This window comes from Eublepharis macularius, chromosome 4, assembly GCF_028583425.1.
Source record: "Eublepharis macularius isolate TG4126 chromosome 4, MPM_Emac_v1.0, whole genome shotgun sequence".
Lineage (NCBI taxonomy): Eukaryota > Metazoa > Chordata > Lepidosauria > Squamata > Eublepharidae > Eublepharis > Eublepharis macularius.
Genome location: NC_072793.1, coordinates 90,881,573 through 90,901,802, shown reverse-complemented (window position 1 = coordinate 90,901,802; position 20,230 = coordinate 90,881,573). Strand labels below are relative to the sequence as shown.

At 41.5% G+C, this 20,230-nt stretch overlaps 1 protein-coding gene across 1 annotated transcript in view; it reads left to right on the top strand.

The window, feature by feature from the left end:
• LOC129328853 (serine protease inhibitor Kazal-type 5-like) overlaps positions 1-20,230 on the top strand; it is a 38,323-nt gene that overhangs the window by 14,394 nt on the left and 3,699 nt on the right. The window contains exons 7-13 of the mRNA XM_054978161.1: positions 594-730; positions 1,487-1,592; positions 4,965-5,077; positions 7,294-7,381; positions 12,882-13,009; positions 14,483-14,546; positions 17,389-17,510. Coding sequence (XP_054834136.1) covers positions 594-730; positions 1,487-1,592; positions 4,965-5,077; positions 7,294-7,381; positions 12,882-13,009; positions 14,483-14,546; positions 17,389-17,510 — 758 coding nt within the window. The remainder of the gene's footprint in view (positions 1-593; positions 731-1,486; positions 1,593-4,964; positions 5,078-7,293; positions 7,382-12,881; positions 13,010-14,482; positions 14,547-17,388; positions 17,511-20,230) is intronic.

Sequence of the window (20,230 nt, the reverse complement as noted above, 5' to 3'; positions counted from 1 at the left end):
TATACTGGTTCATTGGGTCATATTTACAGGGGCAGTTTAAATGGCCATTTGGTTTTTTTTGGTCCGTGCCTATGTCTAGGCAGCAGTTTTGATAAGAGAAACCCTGTGGAAGGCCAAATGGAAAAGGTATTTCTTTCTTCCCTGTTTGGCCTTGAACTGAACTGTCTATTGATCCTAAATTCCCATCACACTCTGTGATGGCTGATGTTGTGGTGTATGAAGTGACTAAATGGTTTTAGTGGTGTTGACTACCTAGTGGTAGCTGCTGTAATCTGGAAAAAACATTGACTGTATTTTAAGCATGTTGGGAAAAGAGGGGGAGATTCTTTTATCACTCAGATCAATTGCATGCTTTGAATATCCCTGCCAAAGAACAATAATTAGGTTGGCCATAGGAGGCAACACCCAACATATGGTACTAAGAAAGGCATTCATGATTCTTCTAACAGCCCACTCAGACACCAGGTAATGCATGATGTGGTTCACCCTGTCACACCCTGACAATGTATATGTGAAGCATTTATACTGGATAAATATCCTCCAGCAAAACAAAGAAGGCACCTCACAAGAAACAATATTTTCTTTCCCTGCAGAGGGGTGATGAGTGCTATGAATATCGGTCACAAGTGAGACCTGATGGAGGACTCACCTGCACCCGTGAGAATGACCCAATACGTGACATTTTTGGCCGAATGCATATCAACACATGCTTGATGTGTGCAGAAATATTGTGAGTCTTATAAACCACAGGTGAAAATGATGTTATTAGAAGGAATTAGAAAACTGTAGAGAATGACAAATTTGCTACCAATGGGTTGGAGCCCACAATCCATCAGTGCAAGTATCCGGGATCTTTCCCATGTTCCCTTCCCCACTGCAGTATCATCTGAGCCCAGAATAATTTATTCACAGTGTCCAGGACCCACAGGAACTCATATCCATGCAGGTCTGAATGCTGTAGTGGGGAGGAGGAAGGGGATATAATTACTCCTCCTCCCTCTTCCATCAGTGCAGAATCCCAACCTCCTGCCCAGTGCATAAAATATAGAGAATTCCTGATGGAAGGCTGTCCAGTCTCTGCTTGAAGACTTCCAGCAATGGAGAGCCCACTCACACCCTAAGTAATTGGTTCCATTTGCTGGACCTCACTAATATGAAATTTCTCCTAATGTTCAGCCAAAATCTATTCATAGATTTAATTACGCCTGCTAGAGCAGCAGAGAACAAGTCTTTGATCTGTGTGACAGTTCTTCAGGTATTTGAAAAGTATGGTCATCCCCTCGGTCTTCATTTTTCCAGGCTAAGCATGCCCAGTACCTTCAATCTCTCCATATAAATTTATTTTCTTGCTTCCTTTCTCTTACATGGAGATTGTATTTGCTCTTATGGGTAATTCATTCTTGCACTGAATGGTTTAAGTTCTAACAGGTGAATCCAACTTTCCTGATCATACTAATAATTCTTTTTGACATTCTGTACCTTCTAGCAAAAAAGAAATTAGAGAAGGCAAGTTTGGTGGTGGAGGAACAATCCAGAATGCTAATGGGAACAGAATTGTTCAAGGCAATGTAAACCGAGGAGATGTAAATCAGGTGAGGAGGAATGTTGTACAAGTAGCAACCTGATGGTTACCTTTTCTCCACTCCCATGCTGTCTTTTTTCCAGTCATTTTGTTTGTTTTCATTCCCATGGTGTAGGAAATTCAGATTCTACACCAGAATATTCATAACTTAGATGGCATTTTCAGGTTGAGATATTACAATACATGCTGCTAGTAAATGGCTTTTAGCAGGCTGGATATTTGTTAAGCCGAAAGACTTAACAGCCTGTGGTAATTTCTGAACACTAACCACAGTTTCTGTGTGATGAACATTGCCTAATAGTCTTTACAGGATCAGAGTTAGGAAGGGACAGAATCTAGGAATATTTCATTGTTATGGAGGTAGTTCACCTGGATACGGTTCTCATCTTGTAGAAGAATGTTATGAGGGAAAAAGGAATAAAGAAAGCCCCTAAGGCTCAAACACCTGAAAGATGACACAACGATCTCATATTGTTCTGGCCTCCTGATTTCATTGTTTGCACACAGAAAACCTATGGTTAATTCATTTCCATGAAATTGTTATTTTCAGTAGTGGCTTCTGGTCTTTGGCACACCCTCCATTTGAAGGTTCAGCATGTACAGTCTCTCCTCACTTTTGGGAGGAATGAAAGCTTTCATTTCTACTGCAGAGATTACATTAAGCAAATTTTGCTTGTTGGTTTGTGTTTCTTATGCCTTTTTGAGATTGCCCTTCTCTTATTTGGTTAGGCTTCCTGCCTATTGGTGATGTGTTTATCAAGTGTTTATTGTTTTAATTGTCATGTGTTTTTAATTTGCTTTTACTGTAAATCCCTATAGTAACTAGGACTGAAAGGCCATCTACAAAGATTGCAAATTAATATTTAAATAATGGCTTGGATTCCACTGGATGGAAGGATCTTAAAGGAAGTTATGTGCATAGCATGACTCCTCCTTACACTGCAGCTTAAAAGGCCACTAGAAATGTTGCTCCTGTGGAATAGCTTGGGGGTTTCAGAGGCCTACTGCAGCAGAGGGGAAATCAGTGAAAATAATTCCCACTTCTATTCACAGAACTTTTAGATTGGTCCAAGCTAATATTTCAGTCAATGAAATCAAAACATTGATTAAAGCAAGTGACAGAAGGGAATGTTTTTTATCCTGTGTGGTAGGCAATATAAGAACGTTTAGGGTTCTCATATGAACTTATGAAACTCACTTGAGCAATTCTGCTGCTGATGCACTTTAAAAGGGTAATAGTGGATTCACACGAGCATATTTTCCTCATACTCAATGCAACTCCAAAGTGACAACTCAGTCATTTCATTGTCAGTTATGTATGTACGGCCAGATCATTTTGAGCTATGTAGTTAGAATCAAATGTTTTAATGGCGCAGTGCTGTGCCATGAATCTACTTTAATTTTGTGATGCTTGATGGATATTACATCAGATTTGCTTCCAGGCAATTTAATTGAGCTTGTTATATTAACATATGGCTCAATGCTATCATAGTATGCAAGCCCAGTGTTGCCCATTTTCCAGATTAAAAGAAAACAGAACCCAAGTTGAGGACTGTTTGAGAAGATTGGTTCTTCCATCACTGTTTTGTACACTGTTTATCTCCAGTCTCCATACAATTTTCCTGCGCTAGTTGTTTTCCATATGGGGAACTGTTACACCATCAATATCTGGAAGAAAATACCATTCTCTGGTGATGCAGACTCCATTCATTGTGGCTCCAGCTTCGTCAATCAGACATCAATCTTCCCTCTGTTACCCAAACAAACATGGCATCTTTGTCTGGGCCTGCTTGCTTTTAATATGCATGGTATAGAGAAAATGGGCAAGAGAGAATTTTTTCTCCCCTTTCCAAAATACTATAATTTTGGCAGTAAATGTGGGATAGACCAAAGCAAATCATTACACAATGCATAATTAATTTGTGGGATGTATTGACCACTAGTATAAGTGTTTGTGGTGGAACAGCTCCACTGACTCAAGGGCACTGTTCCATTGTGCCTTCCAAAGCATCTAGCACCAGCAGCTGCCTGAGTCTCTGCTAAGTAATGCACTTGTCAGGGTTGTGGTCCCTGCCATACATTGAGGGGTTTGGGGGTTCACTGGTGGGCCTGATCATGCTGTATAATACTGACTAACATTGTTCCTCTATGACATGCTTTGGGAGAGCTGGAGACACAGCAATGTCTACTGTACTGTACTGAGCTCTTAGACTATCAATAAATCTTCAACTCACGCATCCTTGGACTTGTGCAGTGAAGTTACTTGAGATCTAAGCTGGCAGTCTCTGACAGCACCACTCTCTGGCTTTCCTGACCCTCAGAGGGGTTCTTTCTCCCTCTTTTGGTATTGCTGCCCCCAATTGGCCATTGTAGGAATTACCCACTGAGAAGACCAGCTTCCCTTCCCTGTGTTGCCATTCTAAGTCCCTGACTCATGTCTGTGTCTCTAACTATCTAGTTCCTGGCTACCACAGAGACAGCTTACTGTACTTGTACACCAATAGGAAATTAACGAATTGCCAGCTGATGACCTCTGCTTCTCCTGTCACCTACTTTAAATAGTGTGTTTGAATGGTGGACATCTGTGTGATACATAGAACACATACTAGCATTCAAAATTAAAAAGCATTTGTTAAAAATAAAATGGTCACATGCATACTATCAGCACAGCAACAGATTGAGCGAGGGATCCAAAGAGAAAGATATAAACAGTCCCTCTGTCCTCCATTCTGTACATGCCCTAGCAGCAATTACTCTAAGGCAGGCTCTTTAACGTAAAAGTTACAATTTTCTTAAAACTTCTCATTGTCTTGATGTCTTTATTCAGGCAGTCCTCCACATGACAATGGCTGACTTCAGCTGTAGCCCAGGTGTGGCTACAGCTAAAGTGAGTTTCCCCTTCTGTGCCAAAGAGTTTTATTATCTCTGTTCATCACCTCCTTGTGGGTCAAAGAAGTCTTTCCTGAAATCCCCTGGAAGAGGCCTTCTAGCCTCTTCCAGTTCCCAAGTTTCTGTCCCCTTCTAGGTGTCATCCCACCCATATTGTTGGATGGCTTTCACATATTTCTGTGTAATCACTTTCATAGCCATCTCTTCCCTACAGTGATCATACCAGGGTACTTCTTTTTGCTTATTTGCGCTGTTTATGGGCCCTCTACAAAGTTCTTTCTCAAAGGATTTCAGAACTGCTGCAACACTGACCTGAGTTCTGTACACTACCTAGGACTAGGAGCAGGCAATAGCTGCTCTAACAGCTTCTTTTTCTGCTTGAGAATGAATACTGCATTGGACTGTTTTGCTTCTAAGAGCAGAAAAGTCCTACATTTTGTGAACAAGCACAAAGGTAATCTTCGTATCAAACATGTTTCTTTTCCATTAATAGAAAAACTGCAGTCCAGTTGGTGGGTCTCTTAACAGAAATGATATAAATAATCCCTGCTTAGAGGATGGTAGGATTGCCCAGGGTGATTACAGATCATACACCAACTGTGGAGGGTGAGTATTCAACAAATATGGAAGCATGCAAAAAACCTGTCAGTTCTGATCTATAATGAAGGGATCAGTATGTAAATATCCGGCTTCTTTTTAAGATCCAAAATATGTCTCACTAGATTCTGCTGCAATAAAACAGGGACACGAGCATGTCTATTCAGAGATATGGAGTACAATGCTATCCCTCCTTTTTGTTGGATCTGAACCAGGAACTCCTGCTTCAGTTCTCATCTAGTTGGTGGATGAAATTGATGATGTGGACTGAGTACAGACAAAACAGAAGTGTTGGTGATTGGAAATTCCTTCTTGTAAAGGTTAATTGTCATCTGATGAGTGATGCATTTCTCTTTATTGCTGAGCCAAGTCCATGAACTAAGTTGAATCCTAAAAGCACCCATGTGTTTCTCCAGCACAAGACACTTTCTGATACAAAGTGCTCCAGGGCTGACATGGGCTGTTAAGAAACATCACAGGCCCTGGACAAAGAGGTTCTTTGGGATTCCCCTAGGGTTGCCAGTCTCCAAGTGGGTCCTGGAGATATCCTGGAAATCTCTGCTAACATCTGCTAACATCTTCTCCTCAGTTTGACACTGAGAGATCTCTGTCTTTCGGTGCTACACCTCTGAAGATGCTAGTCACAGCTGCTGGTGAAACGTCAGGAACTACAATGCCAAGACCACGGCAATACAGCCCGGAAAATCTACAACAACCAATATTATAGTTGCTCAGATTTTTTTCTTGCTTCTTTCTGTCTTACATAAACTGCAAATTTGGTTAACCCCTTCTGTTTGTAACATTTCAGGCCTTTAGTTAAATGTAAATTGTAAGGAACCTGTATTTAAACAAAAAGTTTTTTAAAACCCTGCAAATGTTGCTAATGGAACAAAACTGTAAGAACCAACCCAGTGTTTGAAGCCATACATAGCAGCAGTAACTAGGAGCATGTTTTATTAGAAATGAGAACAATAGCAACCAATGCTTTTGTGACATTTAAAGTTGATCTGCCATAAAGAATTATACATGCAGCTACTCTTGAGCATCAGTTGATCCAGAAATATGGTAGTTTATTTTCTTATGGATGCAGGTCATCATGAGATAATGAACAATGTTTGTTTGTTTTGACCATTTATGGCCTGGGTTTGGCTATTTGAGGCATTGCTTTCTTTCTCAGTTTTGCTACATATCTTGAGATTTTAAGGGAGAACTCGCTTCATATCCAGTGGCACAAGAAGTGTCTTATGGGGATGACTCCTGGGAATATATGGTTGCCAGGTCCCCTTACCCTCCCGGTGGGAGGGGGGAACCTGACATTTAACTTTCTGTTCTTCTTTGCATGCACGCACTCCTGGGCATGTGTGATGACCTCATTTCCGGGAGTGACATTGTCGCGCTGCCCCAGGAGTGCACCCAGGAGGCCTATTTCCCCGCCTGTCCTCCCCATCAGCCAGGTGGGGGTGGAGGGTGGAAGTGGAGGGTGGGAGTGAGGGATTCCCTGCCCCCAACTGGGGAAATGACCACCCTACTTACAGCTAACTCAGTGGACACCCTCCCTAGGGAAGCTTGGTTTTGTCCAATATTATTGTCTTTGAAAAGACAGGTTAAATCCTTTCATTTAGAAAAGGCTAGCACTTTATTATTTGTAAATAGGTTTTTAGCTGTTTTAACTATTTGATTTTGCTATTGTTATTGTTGCTGTGAAAACTATCCTGATTTCAGGCTTGCTTTGACGAAGGCAGAGTTTGTATAATTGTAATAATCATCACAATTCTTTAACATTTATATAGCACTTTTTGAGCGGTCATAGCATTTCACATACATTATAGTAATCTTTATAAGAGCAATGTGATGATGGTCAGCCCCATATGCCAGACTGAGGGTGCCAAGGCTGATATTCAAATCAGGTTTGTAGGCTGCCTGCCGTATAAGCAAAGACTAAAGGAGCGTGTATTTTTTTAAAAAAAGATGATGGGTTGTGCATGATAGAAGTTTATAAAATTATGGAAGGTGTGGCTGTAGAGAACAAAGAGATTAATTTCTGCCTCTCAGAACAGTTTTAGGTTACCCAAAGAAACTGCTTGGCAGTAGGTTCTGGGTCAAAAAAGGGAAGGACCTTCTTCATGCAATGCCTAATAATTAAATTGTGAAATTCTCTGCTGCCAGAAGGTGTTATGGCTTTTTAAAAGGATTAAAGAAATTTATGTGCTTCCCTTTTCTTCTAGGGTAGGTGAGTCATCGCAATCCAATGCAAATTGTGAAAGGCGGCCTTTCAACCGGAAAAATAAAAGAAAAGCTGTCATTGACCACAAGGTAAAATCAATTTGTGATATCATAATGGATCAAGTCTCTGTCACAAAATATAAATGACTATGTGGATGCCATGTGCCCACTGAACCTCCCCCGAATCGTGTTCCTGGATATCAGGGAGGCCATGTGACCAGTGTTTGGGATAGTGGAGATATGCACTGGGAGGGGGAATCCTCCTTCCTTTGCCAAGGGAAGCACCATTTCATTAGTTTAAGTGCCGTTGCAACAGCAAAAGAGCACCTCAAATCTGATCCATTAATGTTGTAGGAATATTAGATTCTCTGGGACAAATACATAAAATCTTGGAAAGACTGGCCATGATTTGTACCCCTCAGGCTGAGATCTTACATTCATATTTTGCGTTACATCTAAGATTACAGTAAAGCGAACTATTTCAATAGGGGACAGTAGTCCTAAACCTTTTGCAAAAAAACCTCAGAAGATATGGCTGATCCTAAGCTTTGCAACTTTTTCTCTACTACAATTCTTAAATGTACACCATGCCATCCTGTGCTGAATCTGGCAATTCCTATGATTAGGGTTAAGCTATGAGATTTTAAAGTAACTTTGGAATCTTTGGAGGACACATAAATAGATACTATCTTTTCTATGAAAAATTATTTTCCATGTTGTGTGTAAATGGCTAAATGATTTGACATGCATGGAAGGACACAGTTGGTTCTGTTTGGCTGTTCACAAATGTGGCTGTGCCTTTGGATACCAAAACATCCAGTAAATGTGAGATATGTTAATTGCCACTGCCAGATGAAACTTTGCCCGCTAGTGACTGCAATCAAAATAGTCACTTATGTCAGCTACTAAATAACAAGGAAGTGCCACATCAAAGGATGTAACCTGTGGCTGTTTACAAAGAATGCAGACATACCATATAAATGGCCATATCACATCATTTATGAGCTATGCTTGAATATGTATTGAGTCCTGGTGATCAGAGAGTTTATTGTGGCAACTGGCTTCTACAATGTGGTTTAGGAATTTACAAGTTGCCCTCTGGGAAACTGGTGGGTACATTCTCCTGACTTATAGTAGGCAATTGTTATAAGCTGTCTTTTGTAACTTCCTTCTCTCATTGTGTGTTTACATCAAAGCATGTAAATGTTACACAGCAAATGCCAGACCTAAAGATCAGGTCAGTTATCTTGCTTTTTGTCATTTGTGTTTGTTTAAGGCTACATTGTATTGCTTATGCTTTTGAATCACCAAATGATAAAAAACAGACACCAAATGATAAAAAACCAGACAAAAACATACAACTAGTATGAATGCCTGGTGGTAAATATAAGCAAGCAAGTCAGCACATAGCTGATTAATGGTAATGCTCAATATAATGGGATATGCAGCCAAAATATTTTTAAAACCCATTTTAAAATGCATCTGTATAAAACAATAACAGCAGTTCAGCAAAACACAAAATCACAGACACAAATACATAAACAGAAGGAAAGTCTTCACCTGCTGGCAGAAGATAGTGATAGAGGAGGACAAAAGAATCTCCCTGGACAGGGAATTCCATGCTTGCAGTGCCTCAGCTGAGAAGGACTATTCTCAGTTTACCAGCCTTCTAACTTCAGATAGTAGGAGCACCCGAAACAGGGCCTCTCTGTTTATGACTGTAGGGGTTGGAAAGGTTCATATGGGAGGAGGAAGCCCTCCAGGCATGCTGGTCCCCAATCTGAATAGGGTTTTAAAGGTCAATATCAGCACTTTGAATTGAGCCCAGAGCAAAGTGCGAGGTAGTGTAGCTGGAATAGGATTGGAATAAGATGTTCCCTATGACCCACTTCAGCCAGCATTCTAGCTGCAGCATTTATACTAAGGGTGTGCACTGTGAAAATTTCTATTTCAGCTTCAAACCCAGGGTTTCTGAATGAACTATGTACCATTACTGGTTTCTTCATGGGTGGAGCATTGCTGGTTCAGATCTAATCTGTTTGGTTTTTTTCTTCATCTTGAGTTTTGGTCCCATTCTTTGCAATGAGACCTTCAAGGCTCATTGGAGCAGCTGTTTTTGTAGTTAACAGCACTAAAATTGCACAGAACACAGTTCTCCCTCTAAACCATCAACCCACCAAGTTTAAATGCACAACCACAACAGGGTCAGTGTTGATAGACCCTGAAGAATGCTTGGGGAAGGCATCAAAGCATGTTTTGGGCAGCTGCACATGCACACCCTGTTCTTTTGGGTGGGAGGAAAATGAGGCTCTGGGGCAGGCATTTTCATGCTTAACCAAAAACCATATTAACTATTATTTCCCTCCCAGTCTAAACCATCAATCCAGATTTTTTTTTGTCAAATATGATAACACATACACACACAACAATGGACCCCAAAGAAGGCAGCTATTGGTGGGCACACACTATGGCAGGAAACTGGCAGGTAAAGCAGTAGCAGGATGGTGGTGGGGGTGGCTCCCAAGCTGGAGAGCGCTCCAACCAGTGCAGTGCAGCAACATTACAAACAATCCTGCTTCATGTTCACTTTTTTCTTTTTCTACAGTGCCGATTAATCTTGCATCATGCTGTTGCCCGTTACTGCCATTTTCCCTTGAATCCTTCCTTTTGACACTCAGCACTCCACTACAAAATATGGCATTCTCACATTAATCACTGCCATCTTCTCCATTGCCCAAGTGCAGGCAGGCAGAATATATGAACCCCCACCAACCCAAAGAGACTTATGTTTCCCCCATAAGTTTTCATTTTGCTTTGGGGGCAGGCAGGATTGCTTTTGAAAGGGCAAAGTAGAACATTGGCTCACAGAGGGCTTGACTTAAGTTTGATGTTGAGTTTTTTTTCTAGTAATGTTTGGTAGATGCTGGATGGGCAGGGGGAGGTGTGGGATTGAAGTAGGATAGGAAACTTGAAAAGAAAACTAGATTGGTTGCTGTGTAGGTGGAAACTGTGAAGTGGTTGAAGTTTCATTGGGGTACATATTTGCCATTTGATTCAGAAAAAGAAAGAACCTCAAAAGACTACTGAAGCAATCCTAAACAGGTCTATTCAGATGTAAGTCCCATGTTATTCAATAGTGCTTGGGAAGTGTCTTGGCAGATGCCAGATTTTGGGGGGGGGAGGGGCACAGGTTGCAGTAGTTTGGAAACCTGAAAAGTAGATTTTCCTCAGAGTAACCAACTGTCTAAATGTCCTGATGGGACAAACCACAGACCAGAGCCCAGGTAGCACTCTAAAAAAGAAAGAAAGAAAGACTCATTTGCTCATTCCCCCTTCCTTCCAGTAGAGTTACGTAACAAGTCTTTCTCCTTGGGATATGACTGGTAGAATGCTGTTAAGGAAAATAAGATGCTGCTGGCCTAGTACTTGACTGCCTGCTGCCACCACTGCACATTAAGAACTGAAATGAAAAAAGACAAGATTTTTGGTGGGAGGGTGCTATTATAACTTGGTTTCCTGGATTTGGCCCACTGTTTCAGAAGCCACTTTAATGAAATGAAAAGTGATTCCCAGGTGTATTTCTGCACGTTTGTTTCATTTTGCACATTCCTATTTTGTACTAGTGATACCAGTGAGTACCCTTGTTTAAGGCACTCACATGTAGAGTGTATTGCTGTAATCTAATCTAGATCTTCTCAGGGAATACATCATAGTGGCCATTTCTTTTCTGCCTAGTAAAGTCCTCAGCTGGTCTACCAGCTTCGGCAGGTAAAAAGCACCCCAGTCACTACAGCCAATGGCTTATCCAACAGTAGCCATGGAACTCCTGGAGATCTCCCAGAATCACAACAGATTGCAAATATCAGTTTCCCTGGAGAAAATGGCTGCTATGGAGGGTGGAGTATATGGTGAAGTTGAATCCCCAGAAGACGGAGGTTCTGTATCTGGATTGTGGGTTGACAGAACTGGGAATCCAGTTCCAAGCCCTCGACGGAGTGCAGTTACAGCTTTCGTCGATGGTGAAGAGCCTGTGTGTACTCCTGGATGTCACACTTTCTATGGAGGCCCAGGTTGCCACCATTACCAGATCTGCATTTTTTCATCTTCAGCAGGTCAGGCAATTGGCACCCTAGGTTCCCAGGACCTAGTTTCAGCAATCCATTCAATGGTCACCTCTAGATTGGACTACTACAACTATCTCTATGCCAGACTGCCTGTGGACTTGACCCAGAAGTTACAGCTGGTCCAGAATGCAGCAGCACGCGTCCTTATGGGGACGTCATTTAGGGCTCACATCTGCCCTGTGTTATGCCAGGTGCACTGGCTCCTGGTTGAGTTCCAAATCCAGTTCAAGGTACTGGTTCTAGTATTTAAAGCCCTCCATGGACTGGGACCTGCATACCTACAGGACTGCCTCTCCCATTATGTCCCCCATAGGACCTTGCACTCTGTGGATAAGCAGCTTTTGGTGGTCCCCAGTCCAAGGAACATTTGACTGGCTTCAACTAGGGCCTGGGCCTTTTCTGCCCTGGCTGCAGCCTGGTGGACTGCTCTCCCAATGGAGATCCAGGCCCTGTGGGACCTTTTACAGTTTCGCAGGATCTGCAAGATGGAGATGTTCCACTGGGCCTTCGACTGGGGCCAGCATTTTTTCCCCCTTCTGATCACCATACCCTCCTTTTGCAACCACCCTAGAGTTACATCATGGCACTGCCCGTGGTTTATGGTGACTTTGCAGTAGCCTGATTTGTTTGGTGGCACCTGGATTTTTATGCTATTTGGATTATTTGGCAATAATGTTTTATTGTATTTTAACAGTATATTTTGTTGGAAGCCACCCTGAGCCCACTTGCGGGAAGGGTGGGTTATAAGTCAAATAAAATAAATAAATAAATAATGTATACCCTGCTGAGGTCCTTCTCCTCCCCAAACCCCTCCCACAGGCTCCACCATCAGATCTCCAGGAATTTCCCAACCCAGAGCTGGCAACCCTAGTGTGTACACTAGTTGGTTCTAAGGAAAGCTCTGCTGGTGTAGTATTGCTAATAGGGTTCAGGGAAGCTTCCTTGTATATCTTTTTTACTCACTGGGGTAGTCCCTTGCTACTGTTACCGAAACATTACTGAGAAGATTGAGAGTAAGGCACACAGAGTAATGCAAACTGTGATTTTAATAAGGAACAGTTAATGTTTAGAGGACTGAGGTGGCATAGTGGTTAGAATGTTGGACTAGGACCATGGATAACCAGGTTTGAATCCCCACTCTGCCTTGAAGCTTACTGGGTGACCCTGAGTCCGTGTGTTTAGGATTACAGCAGAATATGCCTGTTTAATGAGTGAGTGTTAAGTTGTGTGACATTTGAGATCCAATTGTTAGGAGTCAATCTAGAGCTTTTAACAATGACATTTGTCAGCCATAATTTTATTCACAATTAAAGTCATCAGGAGGAACTGGACAGCCATAATCTCTTTTGTGCTCATAGGACAACTAGTTAGCTACCACTTTAGCCTAGCTGGAAACAATTTTAGATTGCCACGTGAACGAACATCTGAAAAGTGCGTAACTTATCCCCCCCACACACTCTTTTCAGTTGAACTGTGGCCAGCTTTTAGCTGCTCTAAAGGAGAAAGGGAATGCCTGCAGCTCTGTATGGTCTCCTGTTTGTGGCACTGATGGAAAAACATACAGCAATAAATGTCTCCTGTGCTTGGAAATTGAGTAAGTATAAACAAATAATGCATTGTAAATGTAATTTGGCAGATGCAAGCTTTCATTGTGGGGCATTAATTGTGTTTATATCATAACAAGCTACCAAACATTTCCGTGGTGATTTGCCATGACAAATGCAGAATTTAAAACATTCCCAATTAAAAGGATGATAGCTAATTAGGAATAATGATGAACCCTTTTAAGAATGTTGTGTTGGTCATCAGTCATTTGGAAGCTTCAGCTATGTTCAATGAGGACATCTATTGTAATGGAATGAATGAATGAATGGATGGATGAATGGATGAATGAATGAATGAATGAATGAATGAATGAATGAATGAATGAATGAATGAATGGTGTGCAAAAATTCCTTACAATTTCAGAGTGTCTTCAAAAACCCATCTTCAAGAAGCTGTTGGGATAAATTGTGACTCTGAAAATGGAAAGATGTAAAAAATCATGTCACTGTAGCCAGCATTGACCTTAAATAAAAAGATATGCAATTTACCAAGCTCCACTTGAGTGTTTGAAATCACTATTCCTTTACTAAGAACTGATCCACTTAGCCATTGGGGTGTGTAGGAGAACCTTTGGTAAGCCTGTGCCTTCTGAGTTCCAGTCCATGAGGAAACTCATATGTACCAATTGCCATATGCAGCATTCAGCTTCTGGGTCCTACTATAGTTTTTATCAAATTTTTACAGAGTTACAAAACTGAATTCTGTGCATGGTACAAAGTGCATGTGACTGTGCATGTGTGGAGAGTGGAGACCACCAGGTATAGGCTTTACGAGCTCGTTTCCCATGACTGATTTGCATGTACTGTAACAAAAGGTCTTGTGACACCTTAAAGACTAATACATTTATTATAGAACAAATGTTTGTGAGCTAGAACCCATTCCATCAGATGCATAGCACACATTATCAGATGAAATAGGATCCAGCTCATGAAAGCCTACAATACAATATAGTCTTTAAGACACCTCAAGACTCTTTGAAATGCTGGCTACAGCAGTTTAACATGGTTACTCCCCTGAATTTACACCCAGTACTCAAGTGAAAACATTCTTGATTTGGCCGGCCAGCACTTCTCTTGATAGAAGGGCTGCATTTGTCTAGTTGTGAAATGTATAGTGCTGGGATAGTGCTGGACACTGAGAAACAGAGAAGACATAAAGCAGGGTGGGGAGCAGTACTGGGATGTCCTGAATGTGGAAGGTTCCAACCAGTAGCTCATCAAATCTATGACTGAAGGAGCACCTTCAGTCCTTCCTCATCATACTCGAGGACAACAGAGTAGTACCCCACTTTGGGATGCTTAGACTAGAGAAGTACTGGAATCATCAAGTACTTGTCCACTCTTAGTTTGATAGTCTTCTTTCATCAGGATATATGTTGTCCTGAGTATGTTCCAAGCATTTATTGGATAATTGTATTCTATGATAATGGAAAGCCACTTAATACCCTTTCTACTCTTTGCAGGAGAACTGAAGATGTCCTTGCACTGAAGCATGAAGGGGAATGCTCTAAAGTTGTTAATGGAAAGGTGAGACTGTCCTTCATTCTTTGCAGCTTGATCTAGTCATATTTATTTGGAGTCAGAAGTAAGTCTCATTTAATTCAATGAGACTTAATCCCAAGTAAGCATGTATATGATTTCAATAATAATTGTTTGCTTTTATCCACCAATATATTTTTTTATTGCTCGCATTACTGTAGCAATCCAAAGCCCCAGAATTAAGATCCTGCAGCTTTAGATACAAAATAGGGTTATTTGTGAGAAGCTATGACAGATAAATGAGGGTAGAACTGGTTCCTGAAAACTTGCATCAGTGGTAACTAAAGAACTTTATCTGGAAACTTTGATGGTTCCTGTACAGATGGCCTGACAAAGGGGGTAATAGGACACCACTGTTGGCATTCAGCTTTTATTTATTTGTTTGTTTATTTCTCACCTTTCTTGCTCAAGGTGAGACTCAAGGCAAACATTACAAAATATAAAATGCAATTCAATCAGACAGCATAAGGTATCAAAGATAAAACGCAATAGGACTAGGATTATAGAATTAGAAAAAATGCAAACTGAAATCTAAGACATAATGGAGGAAGTAGATTTACAATGCAGTAAGAAGGTGATGCATACAATAAACATTACAATATACTACAATATTTAATGTAAGCCATCACCAAAGGGTGGAGGAGAGCTGGAGGCGGGGGCAAGGCAACAAATATACACAAAACAACCATGATGGAGTTAAGTGCTGAGCGACAGGGCCTGCCGCTCCTTAAAAGGGCCGGCAGCGCACCTGAGAGGAGACTGTGCCTCCCAGGTCCACAGCCCTCTCCCCTGCCCCTTGCCACTTAGGCCAGCCTGCTCTGATTGGCTGGCCTCAGCATTTGAATCTCGGTGGCACGAGTTGCCCCACCAAGGCCACAGGGAGCCTCCCACTGCCCTTCAACATGATGGCCGACTTGCACGCTACTCTCCTGCATGACCTGTAAAAGAATCCCCCAGTTAAGTCTGGGGGACAGCATTTCCCTTATGAAAGCATCCTACTGAGCTGTTGTTATACTACAGTTCTAACCCCTTGATAAAAATGCACTCAATACCATTTCTGTTTTACACATTCTGCAAAATACTAGAAGTTTGGGAGCCTTCCTGATCTCCTCAGGCAAGCCATTCTACAAGGGGAAGGCCACAAAAAAGAATGTACATGTACAGGTCATTACTAATCTTACCAATTTTCAGAGTGGCACCTTTAGAAAGTTTTGCTCAGATGTGCAAAGCTCACATAGCAGAACCTAATAGGAGAGGCAATCCTGCAAGTAAGCAGATCCAAGGCCATGAAGGGCTTTGTAGATGGGCAATTCTGTTTGTAGTGATGACCAGTATCTTGAATTGAACCTGGTAACAGATTGGTAACCAATGGAGTGACTGCAGAATGGGTGTAATATGCATGTTCCGCCTAGCTCCCACTAGCAATTGAGTTGAAGCATTTTCTATATCAACCAGAGTTTCCAAGCTGACTTTAAGGGCAGACACATGTAGAGTGCATTACAATAGTCTGGACTTGAAGTTACAGTGGAATGGGGCATGGGTTCACATGGCCAGATAAGCCGAGGCAAGATAGGGAGTCATTTTCCAGGCTTATTGAAGGTGGGAAAAAGCATTTTATGGCTGCAGTTATTTGCTTGTCCAGAAATAATGTTGGGTCCATTGTGAACCATAGGCTCTTAACTGAGTTAGCAAGCATAAGCTGGACCCCATCAAATGTGAAATGTGAACAACCAATTTCAAATTAGACTCAGACATCCTTCTTGGCAAAGTCAGGTAGGAAAAGTGAGGACTATTGATCTATGCTGGCTTACTATTGCCTTCCAGGCATAAACCTCTAAGAAGTTTTGGTCCTCTATAACCTCCAGGTTGCTTTGTTTCTTATATGCTATCATAATGTCTAGGTCAGGGAGGTGTCCCTTGGTGTTGTTCACCACCAGGCTGAAAATCAGGATGGCTTTTAAGGGCTCAACTACACATGATGTATGACTCAAGATGGGTTGGAGATTCCCAAACCTGATTTTCAGAACATGTAACATCCAGGAACTACTGTCCCCAATCACTACGGGGCCAATTTCTGCTCATGAGTGCAGTGGAGGGAGAGAAAGATCTTCAGCCTTCCCTCCCACCATTTTCCAGAGCTGAAATGGCTGCGGGGGGTGGGGGCTGTTTTCTCCATTCTGGGGGATCATGTGTTGCAATCAGTACACATGGAGTTCCAGAGATGGGCAAACTGCTCCCTTTCGCAACTCCAGTTCTGAAAAATGGGGTGGGAGGGAAGGCTGAAGCTTCCCCTCCCTCACAGTGCATTCAGGAGCAGAAACCAGCCCTGCAGCACTTGGGGATGATATCGCCTAGATATCACATATGAGTTCTGTTGGGGGATACCCAACCTGATTTGGGTTGTGCATAATATTTAGGCCTAAGGACAGCCTCTATGAAGTATAAAACCTGGAGGTGACAAAGGCATAAGTGACAGCGGTTGGAAGCATATCAGAGAAGGAGGTTCTTGGCCACTGCTACAATTTAGAAACTCGGGGGTACCCATTGATCCATGAGGACACTATGTGAACATAGAAAACAATTCAAATTAGAAGTATTTGTATTCTTTTTAGCTGAACCATTCTCTTTGGTTTCAGCTCTGTGAATAATTTGAGAACAGGATTAACTCTAATGGAATTCCTCAAAGTCAGGGTTACACATCTATCGATAATCATTCTTCAAGTGTCTCTTCCAATGTTGCTCAAAAACATAAGGATATTGGAGAAGAAAGGCCAAGTGAAGCCATCTTCTGCAAGTGCTGATTTTGGGATTTTGGTTACTGTGTTGTTAGGTTGATTGCAGCAAGTATTCCCAGACCGGAGGAAACGTCCTTTGCAAGAGGAGTACTCAGGAGGTTTGCGGCACAGATGGTGAGACATACAGCAACGAGTGTACGCTTTGTGACAGAATCCTGTGAGTATACCACTTCCTTTGTATAAGCCTCACCAGCCTCCTTGGCTCACATTGGGTCATATGCCTCTTTTTCATCAGTTAAGACATGCTTCCTAAGAAAAAGGCAACTGCCAGTAAAGCTGGCCTCTTAACTGTCCTCTTTAGTCTTCCTTTTATTTTTACAGACTTAAGTGGAATGCTATAAACATAAAGAGGGACATGACATCAGAACCATTTGCATTTTCTTAGTGAAGAAAATGTCAGAAACTTGTTAAGTTACCAATTTGTGAAAAAGTCATGTGTATGTGAAAGAGAGAAATTAAATTAAAATCTACAGCCATGGCCTTAATGCCCTCTTCTGGCAGATGGTGTAATTGCACCTCCCACTGTTGGAAAGATTATACTTTGCTGGAGAAAATAGGCCAATTCCAATAAGTAATTCACGTTATGGAAATATGATTTGCATGCGGATGGAATTTGGTTTGAGTGTTTTATGTGTTTGATGAGACTGTTAACATCAAAATACCTTTAAAATACAATGTTCTCAGTAAAGGAGTAGGCTAGCTAGGAAAAATGAAACAAATCTCTCAATATGAAGTAATTGTTGGAAGAGCTATGATAAATTACACTAACAAAAAATTATGTTCCCACCATGACAACCCCTCCCCCTATCAGAACATTTAGGCAAAGAGATTTTTTAATTATTATTAATTTCAATTCAAAGGGCTGGATTATAATTTAAAGTTAAAATGTTTCATGGAAAATAAGCTTCATCACATTTTAGTTCTTGTCATATATGATTCTTGTTTGCTTCTGAATTATATATTATTGATGCAAAAATGTTGAAAATTTGTTTCCAGTTGGAAAAATTCAACATGAGGAAAAATGGTTTTTAAAAGAAGTATTACAGATTCATTTTTCAAAAAGAACACTCAGAATTGAAATGGAATTTGAAACAAACCACATTTTGTCTCATCCTTACTCACCTGTGACGCAATCTTTACAAGAGATGAGGAAGCTGTGAGCAGTAGTCCCAATTCAGCCTGAGTAAGAAAAGAAATCTATCCAAAGCTCTGACAACAGGATTAGAGATCATGCCAATGAGAATTTAGTATAAATAAGTGGAATGTCACGTTAATTAAGAGCCAAACTACAAGATACAGCCATTTTAATGTCTTGTGGATGGGTTTCCCCAACCTAACTTTGACTCAGTCATGACTGGGGAAGGCAATGGCAAACCATCCCGTAACAAAAGTCTGCCAAGAAAACGTCGTGATGCAACGTCCCCCCATGGGTCAGTAATGACTCGGTGCTTGCACAGGGGGTGACCTTTACCTTTTATATGTCAACTGTGAAGGAACTAATTTCCCAAAAACGTGGAGGGCCTCAAGTTGGATCAGGACCAAGGCATGGCAAGAGAAGGGACTTTGGTCTTCCTCCTGTGCTGTTTTCCCAATTCATAGGGGTTTCCAAATGGTTTTTTCCCATTGGTTCTGGCCCATACTGCTTCAATTTATCCATGATTTTCACATACATTTTTGCCTTTAGGTTTTGCTTTGAGGGGAGGTTCCCCCCATTTCCCCCCTCCTTTATTTTTACTCCAATCTTTTTCTGAATTGATTTTTTTCTTGGTTTTGTTAGTTCCACCTGCTCTCACCCACTTCCTACCCACTTTTTGATGGGCCGCTCTTCTCCTCCACCTTCTTCCTCCCTGCCCATTGTTTTTTTTTTCTATCTTTTTAAAAATCATCATTTTCAGAGTATTATATTTACCTACCATTGTAGCAACACATGCAGCAGATTCTCTGAATTCCCAGCTTTCATTTTTTTAAAAAAGTCTCTAGCCTCTTCCACTGTAAAGGAAGGGACTAGAGACTTGCTTTTTAAAAAAGATGAAAGCTGGGAATTCAGAGAATCTGCTACATGTATTATTGTTTGGTAGGTCAATATAACACTATGAAAAAGGAAAGCTCTTGGGGGCCCAGGGGAAGAGGTAGTGACCACTTCTTGTGCCAATAAAAGCAGTTTGAAAATCACACAGTCGTTCTTGCTTTGGGCTTTGGGCTCTATTTCAGGAGAGGCCAGTTTGCCCTGCCAGTGCTGGCCTCTGCCTCATAGCTCTGGGTCAGCCTGAGTGAGGCTCTCCAGTTGGGACTGAGCAAGGGGAGGTAAGGTGTGGCGGCAGAGCTGCTCCCCTTTGGGGATTTCCCTTGCAAAGACTTCCTCATGTGTTCATTTTCAATCTTTTTTTTTAAAAATCAGCCCTTATATTGATATAACATTATAAGCATGTACAAAAAATAAAAGAGGGTGCTATGACTTCAATGATGACAGCATCCTCACCTGAAAATCCTGATTATTTAAGACACGTGCAAAACAAAATAAAACAACTCCACAACTATAAAATGCAAAGGGAGGGCAGACATGCGGAAGAACCATAATGAAACCGAGTCAATGCTTGGAAATCAACAGCTAAGAAAATTGGGAATAAGTCAAATGCTCTAGAGGTACTATTTGATCTGTTCTGGGGATGTAAATATATAGGTTGTGTTGGGAAAACAACACAGGAGGGAAGGCTGAAGCCCCCTTCTTCCCCATATCGAAACCACAGACCCACACTTGTGGGAAAAATTTCCTTGCAGCAGAGATATGCAAAGAGTGGTAAGGGGAGTGGCAACCCTTAGGGGCAATTTAAGTTTGGAAAAAAACAGTATGAGGGAGATGCATAAGCCCCTCTTTTC